Source organism: Topomyia yanbarensis, chromosome 2 (genome assembly GCF_030247195.1).
Source record: "Topomyia yanbarensis strain Yona2022 chromosome 2, ASM3024719v1, whole genome shotgun sequence".
NCBI classification, from domain to species: Eukaryota; Metazoa; Arthropoda; class Insecta; order Diptera; family Culicidae; genus Topomyia; species Topomyia yanbarensis.
Genome location: NC_080671.1, coordinates 13,426,218 through 13,447,891, shown reverse-complemented (window position 1 = coordinate 13,447,891; position 21,674 = coordinate 13,426,218). Strand labels below are relative to the sequence as shown.

The 21,674-nt window shown below is 40.4% G+C and overlaps 1 protein-coding gene across 4 annotated transcripts in view; it reads left to right on the top strand.

The window, feature by feature from the left end:
* Positions 1-21,674, top strand: part of LOC131682346 (uncharacterized) — a 318,536-nt gene that overhangs the window by 102,908 nt on the left and 193,954 nt on the right. For all 4 annotated transcript variants that reach the window (XR_009304069.1, XM_058963749.1, XM_058963739.1 and 1 more), the window contains exon 2: positions 18,133-19,140. Coding sequence is in view for 3 of the 4 variants with exons in the window: in XM_058963749.1 (XP_058819732.1) it covers positions 19,060-19,140 (81 nt within the window). In the remaining variant the exon portion in view is untranslated. The remainder of the gene's footprint in view (positions 1-18,132; positions 19,141-21,674) is intronic.

The following is a 21,674-nucleotide window of genomic DNA, read 5'->3' as shown; positions in this document are numbered from 1 at the left end:
CCATCTAGTGTTATTCAAATGAGCTAATTCAGTTTCGTCGGATATCTATGTTCAACTATTATCTACTACAGTTCGTTTCGTTTCACTGAATCGTACGCCGCCTTGAAATTCACCAGCAGATGTTGAGTTCCCAAGTTGCATTTCAGAAATTCATGTAAGGTTTGTCGCAGGGTAAACACCTGGTCTGTCGTTGACCGTCAATCTCAAAACACGCTTTGGTATTCAATGACAAAGGATTAAGTCAACGGACACAGTCTGCTAAATTTAACACCACAGAGTATCTTGTGGTATCGTTATGCCATCATAGTTATTATATCGGATTATGCGGCCCGTCAAACGGATAGGGCATATGAGACAATCCGATCAATCCGAAGACATTTCTTTTTCCACCGAGTTTATCCCAATCATATATTGGATTACTTCGTATAGCTGGTTACTACCTGGGTTTTGAAGTTCGGTCAGGATTTCCCTTTAGATGCTCATCTTTCACGTCATGGGATTTGTCTTTTGTAGGTGCGCAAGCCTAGATCAAATATTAGTTGAAGAACTTGCTCCTTTTCCTCAACACGCAGATACGTCACACACCGGCCTCTATCTTATAACTCGTCCCATTGTACTTCTTGAAGGGCTGCGATATTCATCTTCCTTTTTTGCAGCTCCCAAGCAAAGAGGGCGGCTTTCGCATGTTGCAGTAGGGCTGTTACGTTCCAAATACATAGTTTCTAAACAGTTTCCATCGGAAACTGTGGCCCCTCGCAAGCAAATCTGTGATCCACTCGGCTTACTCAACCATAGGGGCTCTAAATTAGTTTAGGTACGACTGAGTGGAGAGACGTCAGACAGCACATTAAGTAAGGCGATGTGGCATAGCCTCATTAAAGGGTGTCCCACATCACATTGCATCACGGAACAAAGCTGTAGAAAATAATCCATTGGATATTTTCTCTTGAAAATTTGGGTGGAAGTAGTTAAGAGTGTATTGTTTGTACTGTATTTCTATCGCTTTTTTTCGAAAATTGGAAAAAATGGTGTCACCCGAAAAGCAACGTCTCGAATTGATTTTGCCCGGCACCTGGAATATTCTCAACTCTCCTATCGGGACATCGGAAAATAACTCGGAATCGTGCAGTCAACGGTGAGTCATGTTAAACGTTACTACCAAACACTGAGCATCGAACGTAAGGAGAAATGCGGTCATAATGGATGTTCTAGCGTTTAAGCGGAATCCCAATGCTTCGGTCAGGGATGTGGCCAAAAAGTTGAATCTGTCCAAGTTTTTCGTTCAGAGAACCAAGGACCGGGAGGGGCTGCATACGTACATAGTACATAAGACTCCAATCGTGACGAACGACAAAATATGGTGGGAAAGTCACTGGCCCGGAGACTGTACAGTGTATACCCAGATACTGGCGAAACCTCACTGGATGATGAGACTTACGTCAAGGTGGACTTCCGGCAGCTTCCGGGCTACTATTCTTCACGGCCCAGTTCAAGTTTGATGTTCCGGAGAAAGTAAGATAGCAGAAACTTTCAAAGTTTACCAATAAATACATGATTTGGCATGCGATCTGGTCATGTGGCAAACGGAATGCGCCGTTCGCGATTACCGGGACTGTAAACGGCGTGTCTACAGAAGCGTCTGCTTCCTTTGTTGAAGCAACACGAGGTCCCTATGATCTTCTGGCTGGATCTAGCTTCGTGCCACTATTCAAATGTTGTCCTGGAGAGGCCCATCAAAAAATACTGGCAAATTTTGAAAGCCGTTACTACGGAAGCAAATCTGAGGAAGGCATGAAGAAAAAGTGGGTTTCCTTACAGAAGAAGCTGAATGAAATGAATGAAATAAATATGCCAAAAGCTTACTAATGGGATATATTTTTTGTAGTATCCAACGGGAAAAGCAAATCGAAATGGTGAGTGAAGCGAAAGCATTTATGTGAAAAAAATTCCCCCATAGGCGAGATTCAAACCCGTAACCCTCGAGACTCCGGCTCCATGCACCCTTATCCATGGGATATGATGATAGCTATCCCTGGGATATGATGACGTTCAAGAAAGAACATATGATTATCGCACTAGCGACGGTGATTGTACCCTGCCTGCAAAGCGAGATCACACACAACCACAGATGCCACCGGCATTTACAGTCACTCATATAAAAAGGTTCAAAAGCTAGATGGAATAATCTTTTGCCAATTGACTTGGCGAATCTCGCAGTACAAAAGCGAGAAACACAGTAAAAGTCAGCATTCCACTTTTCTGCCAACATACAAAATTCGATTGCTCGTAGCGCAACAATTCGCAGAATATATCAACTAAAGAACAGTTCAAATTCATATTTCCTTACAGCCAATTTTGCTTGCTCATACTTGTCTAAGCTAATCTTTTCTTCCTTCAATCATGAATAAAGCAATGAAATAGGTTTAAAAAAGGAGCATACAAATTTCCCATCCATCTACTACTGTATCGGTCTAGACTAGATGGCGTTGGTTCTATCAGTAACGGTTCAGTGTTTTTGTGACATGATGGCTACAGTTACTTTACGAGCAAAACAAAAAGTTTCCCTCTCATATGTTCAGTTCAGTCGGTTTTGTGCCGTTTCGAGATTAACAGCAAAGGGTCACCACATTTCATCATCAGTTTTTATATGAGTTCGGACACACAATTTCCGGACGATGAAAGCACACCGAAAGCTTCCATTCATGATGGATAGTGAAAACTAAAATAAATATATACCGGGTCTTGTCACAAACTCTGCGAAAAACTAAATGTCCAAAAACCGTAGAGGATTTCCAGAGCGAAGAAAAGTTCGAATGAACGAATGAACAAAGCGTATCGCTCTCTATATATAAATGTATGTATTATCAATCAGGTCTGTTGAGAGCCGCTTCGTAATGAAAATGAAGCAAAACATTCCAAACTAAAGTTGAAAAAGTTCAGCAATTTGTTTCTACAGTTTTGGAAGACGGGATCTTTTTTTTTGCAAGTTCCATCATTATACCAATTAACGGAAGACAACAATGGCATTGGAGAACAATAAAGTTCGCCAAGCGTGAAACTTGTTTAACCTCCGAATCAGATGTTGAAATATAACTTTTTAGTTTGCAGTAGCCGGTAATTCGACTGCACGTATTGCACCGTGAGTGTATCCGTATTTTGGGAGCGGATTCTGCCGATGATATAAAGCCGGTCGATAGTGTGTCCTAGTGAAGAGGTAGATATATTCAATTGAGCTATTGAATTTTGCGGTAGGACATACGATAAAAATCGGGGAATTTACTATAAAACCTCTTTTTTATTCAGTCTGGGTATTTGAGAAGGCACGGTACCATTACAGCTTGATGGTACCATCAAGCTGTAATGGTACCGTGCCTTCGCAAATTGAATTTGCATTTTGAATTTTTTAAACCTTTTTTTCGAATTTCTTAAAACTAGGAGATTACAATAAGAAATTTTTAAAACTACATTTAAAAATTGTGGAGCAATTTTTAGACTATCTGAAGATGAGTGACAATTTTAGACTACCGTAAACTAGACATACAGTTAAAAGTACATGGAGGATCAATTATTAAGACTTGGAGGTAGGCAATTAATTACAATCCAAGTAACAATTTAAGTTTTATAGCACACTACAAGTGCAATCTAAGCTTGAGAATAGACTTAAAGAGCGCCATAAAACCTCAATTGTAACTACAGAAATACTATATAGACCCGTTAGCTTTTGTTGAGCTTTTAAATTAAAGATCAGGAAACAGGTTCAAATTCGCTTGTAGTTTGAAGGAAATTCATTTTTTATGAGAAAGGCATATTTCCTTCAGTAAGACATTTTCAGCATCGGAGTAACAACAATATCAAAAACGGGGAGAGAAACATCTCGAGCTGGGACGTTGTGTGGTATTCCTCGGGTTCGAAGGGTATTAGCTGAGACCTAGCGAAACTATACTCGGTGCACGCTCAGACAATGTGTTCGATATCTGTCAGTTAAAGCAGTAGCTCCCGTATTTTCCCCATGGATGCATCGAAAAAAACAGGAGATACAGGAATATCTGGCACTATAAGAAGAAGGGTTGATATTCTGCGCCATGTAGTCAATGTACAGGGACATGAAACGGGTCGGAGAATTGAGCTCGACAAGCCTTTCGGATTTTCCGGGTTCAAGATATCGCATCGAATGAGCAATCGATATGAGAGTTTCCAAAACCGAATTTTCAGCGGGGGAACGCCCGACAGGACTTCCAGACTTATTATATGGGTCGACTCTTAGGCGATATGCGAACAACAATACTGAATTCTTTCGAGTTTGATGAAATGCATATTCGCAACGGAGAGAAAGCAGAAGCATCCGTATTCCATTACCGACAGTATCGTTGTTTGATACAGCCTAATAAGGTCTCCTGGGTGGGCACCCCACCATTTTCCAGTTATTGTACGAAGAAAGTTGATCCTTCGTTTCCTGTTTCAGATACCTAATGTGGCACCCCCAGTTACCTTTCGAGTCGAACCAGACCCCTTGATATTTTACTGTGAAGACCTGAGCCATAGTTTATTGGAGGTTGTAGTTGTGCTGGTTCACGCTTCCTCGAAAGAACGACTAGCTCCGTTTTCTCCATAGAGAATTCGATACCCAACTTGACAACCCAAATAGACATATTGTCTAAGGTATTCTGGAATGGTTCTTGTATGTCGACAGCTTTGGGTCTCGTAACAGAAACCACACCGTCGTCTGCAAGCTGCCTTAACGTGCAGGAATTGTCAAGACATTCATCAACGTCATTGACGTAAAAATTATATAGCAGAGGGTTTAGGCGTGAGCCCTGGGATAGACCCATGTAGCTAAATCTCAACATTGACGAATCGCCATGCGAGAAGTACAAGTGCTCTTCCGACAACAAATTCAGCAAAAAAAAGATTCAATGTTATTGAAAACCCATGCTGGCGAAAGTTCTTGTTGATATAAACTGAATCAAAAACCCCTTTAATATCCAACAAAACCGATGTCATTTGCTCTTTATGAGCATGAATGAATTTATGCATTTCTGTTGATAACAACGCAAGGCAGTTGTTCGTTCCTTTGCCTTTCCGGAAGCCAAATTGCGTATCTGACAGTAAGTCATTTGCTTCGACGCAATTGTTGAGAAGGAACAGGGTTATTTTCTCGTAAAGCTTCAGAATACAGGACAGCATTAAAATCGGTCGATGCGAATTGTGGTCGGAGCCTGGTTTACCTGGTTTTTGGCTGGCGATGACACGCACTTGCCTCCAATCGTGTGGGACAATGCTATACTCAAGAAACTTATTAACTACATTCAACAAGCGTCTCTCGGCCGAGTCTGGCCAATTCATCAACAAATTGAATTTGATGCTGTTTGGTCCTGGGGTTTTATTTTTAATTGACAGGAGAGCAAATGAGAACTATCGAACTCAAATCAAGGAACACTTGGAGTTTTTGAGGTTCCGGAAAGTGCTGGAAACTCCTCTGATATTGATCCTCCGAGACCAGAAGCTACTTGTTTCGGTTTGGTTGCAGCAATTGCAAGAGTTGTTACTTTCGGATCCCCGTCAAAGGCCACCTTCTGGCATTTACAAGGAAGTTTAGGAGAGGAAATTTTGCTTCTCTTCTTATAATTCCCAGGTACCATAGTAGATGTTCCCTCTTGTGGGTCATCGGCCTCGCCCTCGTTGGGAGGCAAGAGAACATGGAGGTTTGTTGAGGATTATGGCTTAACATTTGTTTAGCATTTCTGCGAAAGGACGTTTGGAACGTCCATCAAGGGAACATTGTGGGTTATCCCGAGTAGTTTGTACACGGGACATGCCCCGATATCATGCAGAATCTCAGCCCAGTAAGGCTCTGTTCAGTATTCTTAATGCAAGAATCATCTAGATCAGCGGTTCTTAACTTTTTTCGTACCACGGATCCTTTAGAAATCACCCTGGGTTGCCGCGGACACCCCCACGGATAATCACCGATTTTGTATGCTATCAATATGATATTTTCAGTTTGTTAGGAAACAAGACTTGAAAGTTTAATATGCGCTCGGAAAATACATTTTTCTATACGGACCCCCAGCAAGCCACTTCACGGCCCTCTAGTGGTCCGCGGACCTCAGGTTGAGAATCACTGATCTAGATGATTCTCATCGCATTGCCCACCGGGGGCCCTTATGCTACAAAGGGTGGCTATGTGACCCAATTGTTTACACTTAGTGTAATTCATGACCCGCGGTACAAGTAAATGTACATGCAGACGGACCTTGTGCAATAGGATAAAATTTGGTAAAGCGATACCAGTGTAGGTCACCTGATAAGCGTTTGATTGGGGGTATGTTTTTTGTAATCATCCCCCGCAGCAACTACTGAGTGCAAACGCTTGCAATCAAGTATTTTGACGAGCTGAAGTAAGCGGTCTCTAAACCAGCCAACCCCGTATTGCAGCAGATCCTCACATGTCAAACTCTCATCATTGACGACGCCTTCCGTCTCTACGCTTATCGCTGGAATATATACATTATAATTCCGCGTAAAGTTGTCACAGAACACACAGCTCACAGAGCAATATTGTTTGCCTGCTTTGAGTTGGCTGGCATAACTCTTACCAAGTACGAGCGAACCGTTCTAATTTCGGTCACAGTCGAGAACCGTTCCGTCAGGTTAGGTCTGAAGAAGATGCAGCTATTTAGTCTTAGGCCGAAAGAAGTTGAGAAGTTATGGGTAGCACTTGAACCGGGAGGGAACCTTAGGAGTTGAACCCGATTCAACCTCCATTTGACCATTCGAAGAGAGAACCATACAAAACGTCAATGCACGGGGCCAGCGTCCGCGCAGACGGGAGAAGGCAATAAATATGTTACGAAAGATAAAAACCACTTATCTTTAAACTGGTGCCCAACGACTGCCCTAGTAGGCTAGTGTTTAATCCTCACGCACAGATGATAGGCTGAGAAATGTGGCCTTAAGAAAAAGACACGAAACAACGCCGAGACAAGCACACACCCGAACTGTCTGAGAGTTACGGTACGAATGACTTTAAAACCTCTATTTCAGTGTTTTGAATTATAAACCAAGTGACTTTATGTGCAACCAATTATGGCACTAATTGAGCATACGAAATCAATTTAGCGAGATGTTTATCCCAACATTGCATGAAATTTCACAATCTTCACCATTTTGGAAATATTCAATAATTGTCAACAAAAAGGTGTCATTGATTTGAGTGAATTTTATTCTAAAAATAGATTGAAATGCGATGCGAAAGTTTTGATTCTTGCTACAGTTATGTCATCAAATGTTCCTTATTCGACTATACGAGTGCTCCAGCAGTTGACACTTATATCTAATCTAACTATAATCAAGTCAAAGGGATGATTCATTGGAAAACCTATTTAATGCACCAAACAATTGCAATGTGATGCGATCTTTGTAATATTCTATTTATGTATCTTACATAAATTACATTAATCTACTCTAAGTGTTTCTATTCATACCAGATAAAGCTTTCTGTACAGCTTGCGTTACGACACCTGAACTTTGGTCAACTATTTAGTGTTGAATAACAGTTCAATACTGAATCTTTCGACATAATTAATTGTTAAAAGTAAATCGAATTCATGGGCATAATCGTCAATAGTATTTTTATCGAAGATGATTGATCATCCTAATTTAATATGACAACCATTATTGAATTGTTTCATTATGTAAACTGCCAACCAGCTGTCAATCTTCCCTTTTTTCAGTCCCAATAAGTCATCCCATTTCAGCTTCTGAACCCTCTTTGATGAGTTCCATAATAACAGATAATGACAGTTATTTGCTTATATTGAAAAGTTTATGAAGCGAGGCAGAATAATTTTATGATTTATTAGCCTTTGGTTGTTCTCTGGTAGCTCTATCTATGTGTAATAATTGCCCCTTCTTTCGGGTGCTGAGATGCCGCCGCCACGGCGGCCTCGCTAAGAAGTTTAAACTCAGCTTTAGTAGAGGTAAATAATACAATCGCCAATAAAAGAAAATAATCTGAGAACAGTTTGGTTCAGTGACCTAAAGAAATTGCAATTCTTTGGTCGCAGAACTGCTGCCGCCTGCAGGAATCGTTTCACCCGCTGGAGTTTCTTGGCTTCTGGCTTCTGGGTCATTGATCTGCGATGCGCCACTTTGGTGTTGTGTTGTGAACTCTGTTTCGTTTCGTTTTCCACCACGTTTGCCACACCGCACCACCACACTCCATCGTACGTACGTACGAGTGATGATAAGGGTTTCCTCCGGTTGAAGTGTGTGGCACTTCCTAGCACAAGTAATCGTTTCTAAGTTGACGAGCGTGTCAGTTTTTGTTTCGGAATCCCGTACGTTCGTTGATCCCCGAGGCGAGGCGAAGCGAACCGAAGCAACAGCTGTTCGATGAGTAATTCAATTAGACGAGAATTTAGATTATTTTTGTTCTCGTTAGCCTCCGGGTTGTTGTGCTTGTTTTGTTCTTTAAATTTTCTGCGGATCGACTTGCATCGCTGATCCCGTTCTGCGGTAAGCCGAACCCTGAATGCCGTAAACGCCAGGAGACATTGCTCACGTTAAATCTAATTTAACGCAATGTACTCATTCGCGTGGAAGAAATACACACATAAAATACTTTTGCGTTTGGTGTACGGGTCTCTGTCTCTATCTCTCCGGCGCGAGCTAGCTGGATGAAAACGAGCCAAGAGACTAGCTGTCTCGAGTTTCGGATTCGGTCCAATTTTTCAACACAGCTTGCCCAGAAACGCAAATCGTAAATCCTCCTCAAACGTTGAATCAGTGATGCATGGCAAAATAAAGCTACATTGCGAACAAGTTTACGGACACACAACCTGGACGAGAGGGTTGGTCTGCGGCTTAACGAAAGCAGGTCGATGATCTGTATTCAGCTGTGTACGTGGACGTCTTCATTACCTAGCGTCACTGGGAAGTATAGATTATAAATTCTTCCATCTTTATGGATAAAATGCCACATACATACTGTCTAATCTGTTATGCTGATGCTGCTTGTGGACGGAAAGCCGCACATTCCGAAAGATTTTATCCTACTGGCAATTTATTGGCGTTGGATGTTTATCCTTGCGGCGGTATAAAATTTAAAGCACTGTGAAAATAAACAGTAATCTGTACTTGGGTCAGTCAGCTTGTTTGATTGTTGAATACATTTTGAGTATATCATTGGATCGATTCGGGATTAGATACCTTTTCCTGATTTCTACATCGTTCACAACAGATTTTAACAGCTACAGAGTAGCAGGGTCGATGATCTGTATTCAGCTGTGTACGTGGACGTCTTCATTACCTAGCGTCACTGGGAAGTATAGATTATAAATTCTTCCATCTTTATGGATAAAATGCCACATACATACTGTCTAATCTGTTATGCTGATGCTGCTTGTGGACGGAAAGCCGCACATTCCGAAAGATTTTATCCTACTGGCAATTTATTGGCGTTGGATGTTTATCCTTGCGGCGGTATAAAATTTAAAGCACTGTGAAAATAAACAGTAATCTGTACTTGGGTCAGTCAGCTTGTTTGATTGTTGAATACATTTTGAGTATATCATTGGATCGATTCGGGATTAGATACCTTTTCCTGATTTCTACATCGTTCACAACAGATTTTAACAGCTACAGAGTAGCAGGGTCTTCGGCTCTTAGCAGAGTCTCAGTTTTGCGCCCCTTTGTTGTTTACTTTGGCTTACTTTTTCAATTAGAGTCACGAACAATAATTTAGTATGTACATGGAAAGGGCACACTTTTTCGATTAGATGTTTCAACGTTAGGATTATTCGCCTATTTTTTCGGGTTAGGTTATTTTGGTTGGTAATAAACAAAAAAGAAAAAAATTTCTCTTTCGTTAACTGCTGTCAACTGTGTTCTTCCAATAGCGGTTTGCCCGGATTTTTCCCCAAATGAATTTTGACAGTTGGCTTATACGCCCTAATCATATGTTTGTCAATAATTGTAATATTCTGTCTACAGTAAAAAATAACGTTGCTGGTGATAAGTATTTCGTGAAGGGCAATTGCGTCTATATGCCCGCTCACAAAGTTGAGATCGGCAGTGTGGTCATCGATTCGAGTTTGTCATGCGTGGATCGACTGAAGCTCGGAGTTGGCTATTCCAAACACCTTTTGCTCCTGCATAGCAATTGTACTGGATAGAGCTAAATTGTGTGTCCCTTGAAACTCGTATCGGGTGACCTTTGGCAGAACTGCTTCACGTTTAATTACGTCTTCTTCGACAAGGATCGTTAGCTTGTTTGGTTGTTTGTACAATGCGTTATGCATAGCAGCATTGCACTAAATACAAGCGTAAAAGTAGCGCCCGAGGAATCTGAATCGTTCCCTTAGAAGACACTCTAAGCATTAGTTGGCACCGCGTCAAATCATTATGCGCTCTTATCTCAGAAAGAGTGTGACTGGCGATCCTCATTTAAGAACATCTTTTCTTGTTCCTAAAAACTATAGGCAGGTGAAATGCCTTTTAAAGGCTTAAATTATTCCCTTGGAAGATTGTCGAATTTTACTGCTCGAGGGAGATCTGCCGTGAAGCCGAATCAAACTGCTCTTTGCTTTAAAAAAATTACATCAAACATGCAGTTTCCAGCACTTAAAGAAAACCAACAATCGAATGAAACATGTCAACCAGAGATTCGACTTAATGCAAGACTAGTTGGGCACCGGCATCTTCACTTTTCAGAACCGAGGAAACTTCAATTCTCGTTTTTCAAATGTTTTATAACGTGTTCTTCACAACCCTCCGCGCCCGAGCAAACGGAAAGCCCATAATACCCCTATGATCATAGTCCAATTTCACACCCACTGTATCGTGTTTTGACAATATTTTAAATGGGGTCAACCCATGAAAACACCATCACCATGGTCTGGTAGATCCCATATAAAAACCATATATTGGTGTATTTATGGGTTATTAAGACCATTTGATGGTGTTTTGATGGTCGTGAAGCTTGGCACGGACCATATTTATAGTCTTTTCAAGGGGTTGCATGGTATCTGCAACCTTACAAGTATCACGAGATGTGGAAATTTGTTATTAAAACTTCCAGTTGTTATTATGTATTAATTGCTTTGGGCGGCTTCTTAACTTAAAAGATATAAAGTTGGCCGGTCTCGATTTGAAAAATATGAAACTTGAACTCCGGAGAACTGGCTATCGAGGGTGTTGCTAATTTAATTGAATCGAATATTGTACTAAATTATTTCTAGAGAAAGTCGCAGGGTCTCGGTTTTACCAATATGAGCTCTGCGCTCTGATCTGTTCTTTTAAACGTTGCCTGTTCCGGCATTATTTAATTTGATGGATGGACAGAACTCGTCATACGTTTCAGTAATGATTAATACATTAATAAGTAGTTTAGCCACTGATCTCACACGGACAAGAAGCTAAAAACATACCGCTCGATCACAGCAAAGCAAACACACAAATTTTACCCGCGTCGCTTCGTAACTTCTACCCGGCAGTAATAGAAAAGCCTCGTAGAGTGAATCAAAATATAAAGTGCGAAAATACTGTTGTGATCGACTTTACGCAAACTCGAAGAAGACCAGCAGTGCGTGAGATGGAACAGTTGCTAAAAGTGAAATTGAAACTTTATCTCACGGTAGTGACCTACCTTCAACTACATCACACAAAGAATATGGTACTAATAATGTACAATGTGCTATCGGCTGCAGAAATCTTTATAGATTTGAACAATATTTAAACTAATCCCCGTATATAAAGACTATTACTGAAATTCGCCTACACGATTTGGCATCGCGCACCAGTTCCGAGTACATTAAAAAAATCATGGCAAAATGCGGAGAAGTGGAATCCGTTACGAATGACACTTGGAGAAACTTTTTCTCCGATACTCTCAACGGGGTCCATGCGGTTAGAAAGCATCTGTACCTACCTATTCCCCTCTACTGGATCTTCTAATGCAAATCTACTAAAGGAATCACCGACGTTCAAAGAACGCTATATACAGACTCTGGGCAGACGCCCACGTGCCAGATCCGCAACCAGACGGCACGCTACGATAAACCATGCGCCAAAACTGCTAATGAAAAGATATCTACTAAAATACATACTAAGAAGCAGCCTTGCACTGCCAAACTACAGACAGCAGGTCAAACTTATCGATGTCTCTAATCAACCAGAAAAGGAACATGCAAAAAGAAGACTGATACACCAATGGCACTCAGAAACAAGACACACCAAAAAGCAACCATAAGTGAGAAGCAAAACTGCTCTACGACAACGACATGGACATATACGAGAGCGAGGAAGAGAGCAAACTGAATAAACAACAAGAAGCAAATTGTAAAGTGATCTCACTCCCAACCATATCCACATGTATAACGGGAAGAGGAGATTTGTTAGTAAGTGTGCCAAAAGGGTTCGTAGTACCGACTCACTTTGACGAGAACCGGTACTGTGGTACTGAAGCCCCCTGTAACGATAGTACCGGTAAAGTACCGGTACTCAATTTTTTTAAAAAGGTTCGAGAAACGCCTCGAAGTAAAATTGATTGCTCAAACTCATTTTTCGAATGCGGCACCTTCTTTCATTTCGAGATCTAGGTCACTTTGAATTCAATAACTGCTAAGCGGGGAGACTTTTGTCAATCGATAATAAATGTAAGAAACCCTATTATCAACAGTAAATAGCAGCGAAAATGTAAATCCGTGTACGTTGATCGCATTTGCTCTCGGGATTATCGCTTTGCTGTAAATTGGTTTCGACTTTTATGCTTACCAAGGTTTCTAATTTCTTGTGAGTTTTGCTGACTTTTCCGATCACCAAAAATTACGAATCGCTCAATTCGAAGCAGTTCACCAACTCTAAAATTGTAAGTTACGAAATCGCTATTCGTTCTTTTATAGATAAAGATTTAAGCGCAAACCAAATAAAGACATGATTTAGACCACAGCCTTATTGCGGCGTCACCCAGTTAATAATTGTCGCTAATAAAAAAATCAAACCAAATTTTTACTTTTATGCTAGATGTGGATGCTTTAAAATGTAGTAGAGGATAGTTGAAATTTTATTTAGACCAAATTGTGCAGGAACTTAAACATATCACTCAGTACAACGGGAGCTAGTAATATTTAACTTCTAAAATTGTTATGATGATGGCCCTATCTCATTTCCCAACAGAGGCGTAAGCTGAACGATTTATCTAGAAGATAATTGAATATAATTAAAAGCCGCCTTGCAGGTCGATAATTGGAAACGGGTCCCAGTATAGAGTCTACAAATTTTTCATAAAAAAATGTATGGTACCGAAAATACCGGAAATGGCTTGTATTCAGTACCGGTATTACGGTACCAATAATGGGTCTGTATTCCCGGGATTTTCGGTACCGGTATTACCGGTACCACTAGCCTAGTGCAAATAAAGCAACCTACGGGAGTAGCATTCATTTAGTTCCATCATTTCAGGCACTCAAAACCGAAATTGTTTAATAGATTGCCCATACAAAATATTCATTTTGCATAACAACATATAACACGTGTAATACTACGTTCACACTACGAGTTAAAATGCGTTTTAACGCTATCTTGATGACATTTTCTTGATGCTAACTATCATAACGTGTTTTAACTCTGTAATATGAACATAATATAAGCGTATAAATCACGATAGGCGAGTAAACAAATGTACAGCGTTCCTGATATGATGAAACTGGAAACATTTATCTTTTATATTAGCTTCTTTTGTGAGTCTGAGACGTTCTTTGGGCTATTTATTGGCCCATTGCTGTAGCAAATTATAGCCTGTAAGTGATTTGAAAAATGTTTGTCTGATAGAACTCAGAAAACGGTTTTCAACAATTTGTATCTAGTTCTCTTTGCAATTCAATTGGTCTGTCAAAGGGAAGTGCCTTAGTTTCTGTTTATTTTATTATTATGTATATAAATTATTCATTGAGAACGAAAAATATCCAAAAAATGTGGAATTTAGTCAGTGATCAAACTATTATTTTGAGATCCTTTACAATATGTGTTTTTGTAATGCTGGGAGAACTATAGAGCGGAGGAGATTGAATGAAAACCAATGTTTAAAATGTGTTAAGGTCCTCGTCAGTAACTAACGCTAACTTAATGCTAGTTAGATAAGTTCAAACCAGAACCAAATTGGCGCTAATTTAAGCTTGAGCTTGAGCTTGCTTGAGCTTGTGCGACCACCCCTGGCTGCTACTCCGTTATCGATCTGGACTAGCTGAAGTTGCACAGGGATTCAGCAGATAATTATGCTTGGGAGTAACGAAACATCTTTCAATGTGTAACTCCTGGTAATCCTAAAGTGTTTATTGATCAATACCGGTGCCGGCCAGGCCCGAACGTAGATCGCGGAAGGAAAGGGAAGGAATTGTTAGTTCGATATTTGCTTTTGCTAGAGGCCGCATATACTACTGCGCACTCCACAAGTATCACGGGAGGAGGATATTTGTTAGTAAGTATTCAAGTTGGATTCTACTTCTTCTTTACCGACGCCGGAGAGGTGACTACAGCTACATTAATAATGTACTACCCAGTTGGGACGGCACATGTGGACAAACGAACAACTCGAATTCGGGAAATTTGCAACATGTAGAGCAAACAAGGGCAGCCACAATAGATAACCTGAATAGTGGTCGCAGTGGCAAAGTTTCCCCTAATACAAAAGCGCAGAAGTTTTGTTTGCCGATAAGGAATCTGAACAGAAACGCCAACAACCAAACGCCTGATAGAATGCAAAATTCTTAAACGGGAAACATTTTGGACAAGATCAAAGTTTTGTGCATTAGGACATAAATCCATTAACACAAGTATGTTTTTAGTGTTTCATGTGCGTAGCGTCTGGTTCTTAGATCAAAAGATGCTTTCGGTTTACATTTCTCGTCGGCAAACAGAACTTTTGTGCTTACTAGCGAGACATCACACAGTACTAATCAGTTGTTTGACGTTACGCAAGATGTGTGACTTTTTGGGTTTGAGTGTATAATTAGCGCCAATTTGGTACTGTTTTGGATCTATCTAACTAGTCTTAAGTTGGAGATTGGAATGACTTTAAAGAAAACAAAAGCAGCCAACGTTATTTTCTGTAGAATATAGTCATTGCTTCTCCTATCATCTACACACATATCACTGATTACATGCTATATCTCGTCCTAACTTGTTCTTATAAATATTATGAGCCTGTTACTATCAGCTTCGCTATTTTTCCTACTGTACTCTTCTTTTCACCATCCTCCTTTTCAAATGCACTTAAATGCATTGTACAACGAGAAAATAAACAGAAAATCTTTCGTCGCTAGTACCCCGCCAATAAATTGCAACTCCAAATAAGACGACACTCTCCACAACGTAGATGCGGAAAGGGAAAATATACAAATGGAAATAGTTGAAGCTTCTGCGGGAATTGTTCAGCGCTGGGTGGAAGCACTCAGCCGGCCGCTGGTCTTACAATTGTGGAAATACATAGAGGAAAACCGCGCGGTAAAATATGAGATGCAGTTGTCTGGCTATATGCTGCCCTAGCGTAGGTTCGTACCATCATCAGTTGGAATAACAACGAGGAAAGTTATGCATCTTAAATTTCTGCGACTTTCTTTCTGTGTCGCTGGTGAGGTACTGGAGCTACCCGTGCGCAAACTATGTACATGGGTATAGCAACATCTCGGCAAGGGATTATCTTTCTCCTGTCAGCTGCGTTCAATGTATTGTCGGTTTCGGCCGGATTTCCATCAGAAGGTGCCAGGAGTTATGTTTCCTGTTTGTTGTTGCTGCTAATTGGAAAGTGCTACAATTGAAATAACAATCGTATTTCACTAACAAACGGGGATTTGCTTCATATTTCAGATGTCAAGTTATTTCTCAACCGAAGCCAGTTACGATTTTTGACACAAAATTCTTGAAACTTCTATGTAGTAAACATTGATGTCCATTACTCAGGAAGAAGGTGTAGCATTTTGTTAAATTAAAATACATTCTACTTAAATGCATATTCAACATAAAAACACGTTATTTAACTCGATTTTTTTCTTTCGAAACCTCAGTTTCATTTCACTTTTTTCTTGTTTAAGCGCTCCACCTCAATGCGCATAGAATTGACCACCAACTGATCCGATTTGATAATTGAGCTAACTGTAACCAGCGAATCGCAGATTCTCTCGATCGTTATTCAACCGCGTCCGCGAACCAACAACGCGATAAAGACAAAAATATTTCACTAAATAACTCAAAAGCAAAATCACCCAGTAACTCGTAATGTTGTTGGTCGGCCATTTCTTTGACCCGTAATCATCCTTTGTTACTCTTTTCTGCCGACTATCGAAACACGCAATGACTTAATCCCAAAGAGGGCAGCGTCTTATACCGCCCGCCCATTCAGGTTCACTGATGCAGCTCCAAGAAGATAATGAATCGTAGGCCATGACGGTTGGTTGTCTGATTTACTATCACCTGATTTGGTATAGGATATATATATGTCGGAATGAAAAGTTTATGACATTTATTGCTCAATGATGTTTAGTGTTCAGTAATAAATTCGAATACATGGCTAATACCATTTTAATAGATTAAATATATCGATTTAAGCAGGGTACAGAGCAGTTTTGGATGTTGCGTCCTAAAATGATGTCGCGCATTATGTTGTGAAGTGCGAGGTTTTGTGATTGATTGACTTGATACGTGCCATCAACTTTTGCAAAAACTGCTGTTCAACCTCACCGGCTGAAATAGTATCGTTAACCATTTTTACACCCTTCTTCAGTTCTGTTTTTATGATATTCGAATGCAATACCATGAATATGATCTACGCCAAATTTCACAACCATCAAAACATCATGAAATAGTGTGAACTTATAAATACGCCAGAATATGGTTTTGAAATGGGATCTTCCGGACCTTGGTGGTGGTGTTTTTGTGTGTTGAACCCGTTTCAAACACTATCAAAATACCATGTAATGGGAGGGTTAATTTGGACCTTGAACATGGGGGGATTATGGACTTTTCGTAGCTGAGGGTCTACTAGGCGATGTGGCCGCAGTCGGAAGCTGTCGCCCCCCGCAAGCAAACCCATGATCCCCCTGTTTGCTCCGTTTGAATCAATAACAAAAACTAATAATAATGAAGTTATTAGTTTTAGTTAGCTAAGGGTAAACAAACTTCTTGTTTTGTTTAAATATGCAGCGAAAAATATGGCGTAAATATGTTAAACTTGTAGTTTTATTGCTTGAAAAAAATCGCAAAAATCCCCTTCTTTGAAAACTGGTCATTGTTCTAAATCATATGTTCAGTTCCAATTACTCTTTTTGGTTCTCTCTTGCCTCACTCGGCCTTGTGTCCTTCGACATGATGGCCATTTAAAAATTTTTGATGTGCAAAAATTTTTGATGTGCAAAAATTTTTGAGGTGATTATAAATCACATTACATTAAAATGTCAGAAATCGTGGCTATGATCCTGAAATCATGAACACGAATTACTCTACTCATGACTCAAATATCATGATGACGTGAATCGTTAACAAAAATCGTGCTACTCGGACAGAAAACTCCGACAGTAAACTCATGATGCATAATATCATAACATCAACGTGACGTTTAGTTTGGCATTTCACAAATGGAATGCCAAACTAAACGTTACGTGAAATGCCTAAATGCCATTTTGTATTCTCATTTTCTCCTGATCCTGGTGCTATATAATTCAGCACACGGACAATTTCTTATTCTTATATTTATTGAAGACATACAAGCTAAGGAACTATTCTTAGTACTTTAAAGTGAATCTAGTGGGTATAAAACTTATATTATAAAACATTCAAAAAAGAATAATAAACAAAAATGTATGTGAAAAACACTGTTTACTTATAATCGCTGAATCTGTATGTTTAAAATGCTTTCAGTTTATTCTCGAGATCACTCTTTTTACTTTTTCCACATTGGTCCTAAGTAAACATCCCATCCCATCTGAACATCATAAAAATTCAAACAAGCGAATCGAACCGGAAATCAGCTCCCTTTTCGCCATAACCTATAAACCGAAATCTATTTACGACCACTCAACTGTATCCGATCAGCCGCAATATTGAATAACATTTTATTTTCCTCGCTCTTCTCCGTTTCAGAAACTGCTGCAAAGAATAGCTGACAACTAAACCTGATCGTTGAGCCAGTGTCATTCGTACCGCGAGATCATCGTCAACACGTTTCGCAGCAAGCAACCAAGCAAATAAGCAGGCCAATCATCAGTGATTCTTCCCAGGCAGGCAGACAACCAACGGCGGAATTCAAAACAACTTTGTTGCGTTAGACCGTGCGGCGCGCGGGTGGAAAAAACAGCTAATTTTCGTTGGTTTCCGTTGAAACTACGAAACCGGGAGGGGAGTGTACCCCCTCCTCATCGCTACGTAATGCAAATGGGTGAAATTTGCCCCATTTGGGAAAGGTGACAGTGCGCCTCATTCGAAACGTTGCCGATGCGCAGCACTCTTGCAATGCCGGCAGTGGCAGTTGGTTGGCGCTGGTGAAAATGTAAACAGAACTACTCGTGGTGAATAAGTTAAATTTCGTTTTTTTTGTATTGGCGGCACGCGACGAACCATAAAATCATAAGAGAAAAAGAATGCATAAATTAATCGTAATGGTTCAGTGATACCAGCTTGAAATTCTAATCTTTCGCGACCGAAAAGGAATAGCTGTTTTTGTCCTCTATTTTTCTTTTTGCCGACGGAAACCGACACGCGATAAAAACGCCGGGAATTAAATTAGCGGAAAAATATTAATCTACATTTGAGCTTGCCGTTGAACGTGTGGTGGACGAGAGAGTGTTGATGTGCTGACCGTTTTGTGTGCGAGCCGCGCGAATCGTAACAGCAAAGAAGAGCGCGCGCACGCCGGTGTGGTGAATTTAAGCTTTCGAACATCGAAACAACCATAGAGACCCGTTTGATCGAATGAAGTGAGTGCCAAACGAAGACGGCGGTGCACAAGTCAGCCGAAGTCAGCGCAGAGTGGTGAATTCGTTACGAGTCGAGAGTGTCTAGTCGACAACGATGAATCCATACGCTGAACATAACGTCATCCGAGCGCCATCTCTGAAGCGAGGAAAGAACGACGAAGGACTTAACAATCGGGTAAGTACAACTGTTTTGTTACGGCGTAGTTTCTGTCGTGCGGGGTGGTCTAATGTTGGGGGTTTTAAGGGTTAGTGTTTTGGGGAATAACGGTTTCGTAGGCAATATTCTTAGGTTATTATATTGGGAAGTCTGACACTATGAACTTCAGTTTCCTCAGTCTTTGATATTTGAGTCTTTGTTTACAGAACAATTACAGCGAATAATTCCTGATCGTGGGGATAAGAACACAAGGTCAAAATTTTATATTGGAATCCTAGTACCGGAGCCTTGCTTTGAATAACATGCCTTCATCGGCATTTTTAGGCAATTGAAATGGAATACTATCATGAAATATTTATTTTTGAGTAGTTTCAATCCCCATCTTGAAACATGCACTAGCTTAAGCGCCATATAGCCAACAGTTCACGTTATAGATTCTCATCTCTATAGCTTCAAACATCGCCAGCAATTGCAATGGAGCTATACCGTTTCACTTTTCCGTTTTCTGTGCCACAGTCACCAGGCGGTTTAAAACGACGAGTTAGAGTTGCTCTTCAACACTGTAGTAAGTCAACCTTCTCTTTCTGAGCTTGTTGTTGTAATTTATTGAGTTGAAATTTGATAGTGCAGCAGCAGCTAATAAGTGGATTTTACATGCCATTACCTCTCTCATTAATCCATTCACTTTTGTTTCGGCGCTAAGATAGGATTGACTTCGATGGAGTGGATTTGTAATTAATGTTTGATAGTTCACATTAATCGTGAAGGAATGCTTTGGTGGAGCGTGTTAGTCAATACGATGTGTTGGCTAAAATATTATAAAGTAGTTTCGGTACGATTAGCGATGAGTGAAAAAAGGTTGGGTGCATGTCTCCAGTTCACTCGATCCTAGCCTCGCAGGGCACGATTCCTCCTAACGTTCCCTTCGACTTGGTCGATCAATCTCGCTCGCTGTGCACCTCTATTCCTTGTATCGGTCGGATTAGCTTCGACAACCATTTCTACCGGGTTGTCGTTCGTTATTATGACGACATTCGGTCTTTCATCTGTACTCCATTATACATCGTTCACACACCTTCCGTTCGAAAACACTAATAGTGCGTTAGTCCTCCGGCGATATAGTCCAGGTTTTGTGACTGTAGAGGACAACCGGTTTAATAAGCGTTTTGTAGATGGTTAACTTCGTGCGGTAGCGTACTTTACTTAACCAAAGGATTTTACGAAGCTCAAAATAAGCTCGATTACCTGTGCCTATTGTGGATACCTAAACACCACACTGCATATGGGAAAAATAATGCAAACAGAAAGATCTTGTCATAGAGTTGACGATACTGCTTAATTTACAGGCATAAGGTAATGTGCATATTAACGCAGTGCAGCCTATTGTGACCCTATCTCGAACCTCTTGGTTTTGAACCAAGCATATGGAATAATGACAATATATATTTGGCTGAAACAAGTGTGCAAAAATAAGCTTTATTTTAGCTGAGGAATATATTGGTACCATTCATAAATTACGTAACGTCAAAATTGCCCAAATTTGACTCCCCCTTCTCACCCGCCAAGGGCGCCAACCTTAGGGGGCGCTAAAATCTTTATCTACTTTTTTAAAATAAGTGAGGTTAAGTCGTGAAATTGGCCAGGATAGGAGTATCCTTCCCAGATACTAACAAAATTATTGTTTGAAAGTCGAACTGAAAAAGAAAGCCAAAGCAGACAGCAAAAAGGCGCATATCTGAGACTCTAGCAAGGACATGAAAAGACTACGCCACGGTCCTGTTAGTCCAAAATATACAACAAACAAGACAAAGACTTCAAATTTCAACGATAGCGAAAACTAATGCAAACTTTTTCCGCTCGTTTTCTCAGTTTCATAGAAACAAGGGGAACGGAAATGTGGGCATGGTCAGTAAAGCGGACCGTCTTTTTAAAACTGTAGCAAAGATCGTAGAGTAAGCTAGATCAGTTATAATCGAGAAGATAACCCAATGCCATATCATGAAATTTGAAGTCTACTCGATGCCGGGAGGAGTTCCGTAATAGCACAAAGTTGCCTAGGTTCCTAACCTAGGTCTAACCAATCCTGCACTAAGTTGAATCTCTGGTTGAAATGTCACATGCTTTTTGGTGTTTCTCGAAGCGTAGGAAACTCTTTGTTTCTTCTGAATTGATCAGGTGCTGTTTGCTATGGATTTGTGGCAGAGCTTTTTCTTGCTGGTATATTTAGCGGCATTTCAAAAGAGAAAAAAATATTGTTGCGAAAACTTATTTGCTTGTAATTAGTGCAACACTGTATGCATGACACGCGGCACAAACAACCGATCATGTAGACAATCCTTGTCGAAGAAGACGCAAAGCAGTCTCTCCAAAAGGTCACCCGACATTAGTTTGAAGGTCCGTTGCGATTGTCACTCAAAATCTTTGCTTACTGGAGCAAGGGGTCATGAAAACAGACAATACCGTCCTTCAGTAGATCCACGCATGCCAAGTTCGAATCTATAAGTACATCATCGATCTCAACTTTGCGAGCGGGCATGTAAACGCGTTAGTTC